The 1,720-nt window shown below is 49.0% G+C and overlaps 1 protein-coding gene across 1 annotated transcript in view; it reads left to right on the top strand.

The window, feature by feature from the left end:
- Nucleotides 1–1,720, top strand: part of LOC106013692 — a 9,534-nt gene that overhangs the window by 1,178 nt on the left and 6,636 nt on the right. The window contains exon 2 of the mRNA XM_035973331.1: nt 616–1,301. Within this exon, the coding sequence (XP_035829224.1) occupies nt 616–1,301 (686 nt within the window). The remainder of the gene's footprint in view (nt 1–615; nt 1,302–1,720) is intronic.

Genomic DNA, 1,720 nt, shown 5'->3' with positions numbered 1-1,720 from the left:
GCGGTACAACAGTCGGCTCAACTACCCCCACGTGGCGCCACTGTTAGGTACTCACTCCTTGTGGACATGTTGGAACAGTCTCTTGTTGGTGGTGGTGGGGGTGGTGTTGTTGTTGTTGGTGGTGGTGGTTGTGGTGGTGATGTTAGTGTCGTTGTTGCTTTTGGTGGTGGTGGTGATGTTAGTGTTGTTGTTGTTGTTGTTGGTGGTGGTGGTGTTGTTGTTGTTAGTGGTGGTGGTGTTGGTAATGATGACGTTGTTATTGTTGCTTTTGGTGTTGTTGTAGTTGTTGTTGTTGTTGTTGTTGTTGTTGGGGGTGGTGGCGGTGGTGGTGATGATGTTGTTGTTGTTGTTGTTGTTGTTTTTGTTGTTGTTTTTGTTGTTGTTGCTGCTGTTATTGTTGTCCTCCGCCTTCTTTAACGTGTACATGTATATTACATTATGTATATGTTGCATTACGTTAAGTGCATGTTACTCGTACCACCTCAAATCTTCGGCACGTTGATCTATATATCCTAACTATCTTGCAAGTGCCGTAAAACTGCACTAAAACGTTTATTTAAAAACCAGTATATAGGTATTATCTACAATATTTCTCCTTTATCTCGCCCAGACCAGATCCCGGACCTACTACGGCGTGAGTGTCCTCGCTCCGCCCAGACAGTAGACCCCGTGACCGGCTATCTGCTGCGAGAATACCGCCGGAACTCCCTCGTCATACCCGCCATCTTGTCTGCCCTACAGAAGGACCCAGACGACTCCGCCAACGACGAAACTCAAACTCGTGACGTCAATAGCCCGGAAAAGAAGCCAAAACGTGATGGAAAACGTCCCGGAAGGAATAAATATACCCGAAGTCCTCATCATCGCATGTCAGGAGAAGATGAAGCGGAAGTTGATTTTGAAGAATACGAAGCCGGGAAAGTTACGGGACTTGTTCGTGACATCACCAAACTTCGCACGGAGATGTCGATGAATAAGAAAGTGGACGCCGTTAGGACTCGGGCGTCGTTCAGAGAGTTGCTGCGTGATGTGCAGGAGAGAGAGCGGGCTTCCGGTGAGTCGGACACGTACACAGACGGCACATGCTCACTGCTTCGGCGGAAGATGCACAAGATGAGGCGCTACGACGACCATGACCTTGCTCTGGAAATAGGTTCTCAAGGCTCTCTGCAGCTCAAAGTTCACGCGCCCCCTCAGGGTGTGAAATCGAAACTGCACAGTACGAGTCCCGCCCACTCGTCCCAGAAACTTCCAGCACTCCCGGTGAACAGAAGTCACACAGCATCAGGCGGTCACAGTAGGTATGTCGTGGGTTGTTCGTACCTTAGCCCTATCCGTACGTTGTGTTTTACTATCGTATCCATACGACGTGGGGAACTCTGTGCCACCACTTAACCCTATCCGTACGTCGTGTTTTACTATCGTATCCATACGACATGGGGAACTCTGTGCCACCACTTCACCATATCCACACGTCGTGTTTTACTATCGTATCCATACGACATGGGGAACTCTGTGCCACCACTTAACCATATCCGCACGTCGTGTTTTACTATCGTATCCATACGACATGGGGAACTCTGTGCCTCCACTTAACCATATCCGCACGTCGTGTTTTACTATCGTATCCATACGACGTGGGGAACTCTGTGCCACCACTTAACCCTATCCGTACGTCGTGTTTTACTATCGTATCCATACGACATGGGGAACTCTGTGC

This window comes from Aplysia californica, unplaced genomic scaffold (assembly GCF_000002075.1).
Source record: "Aplysia californica isolate F4 #8 unplaced genomic scaffold, AplCal3.0 scaffold01140, whole genome shotgun sequence".
NCBI lineage: Eukaryota > Metazoa > Mollusca > Gastropoda > Aplysiida > Aplysiidae > Aplysia > Aplysia californica.
This window is presented reverse-complemented; position numbering and strand designations above follow the sequence as displayed.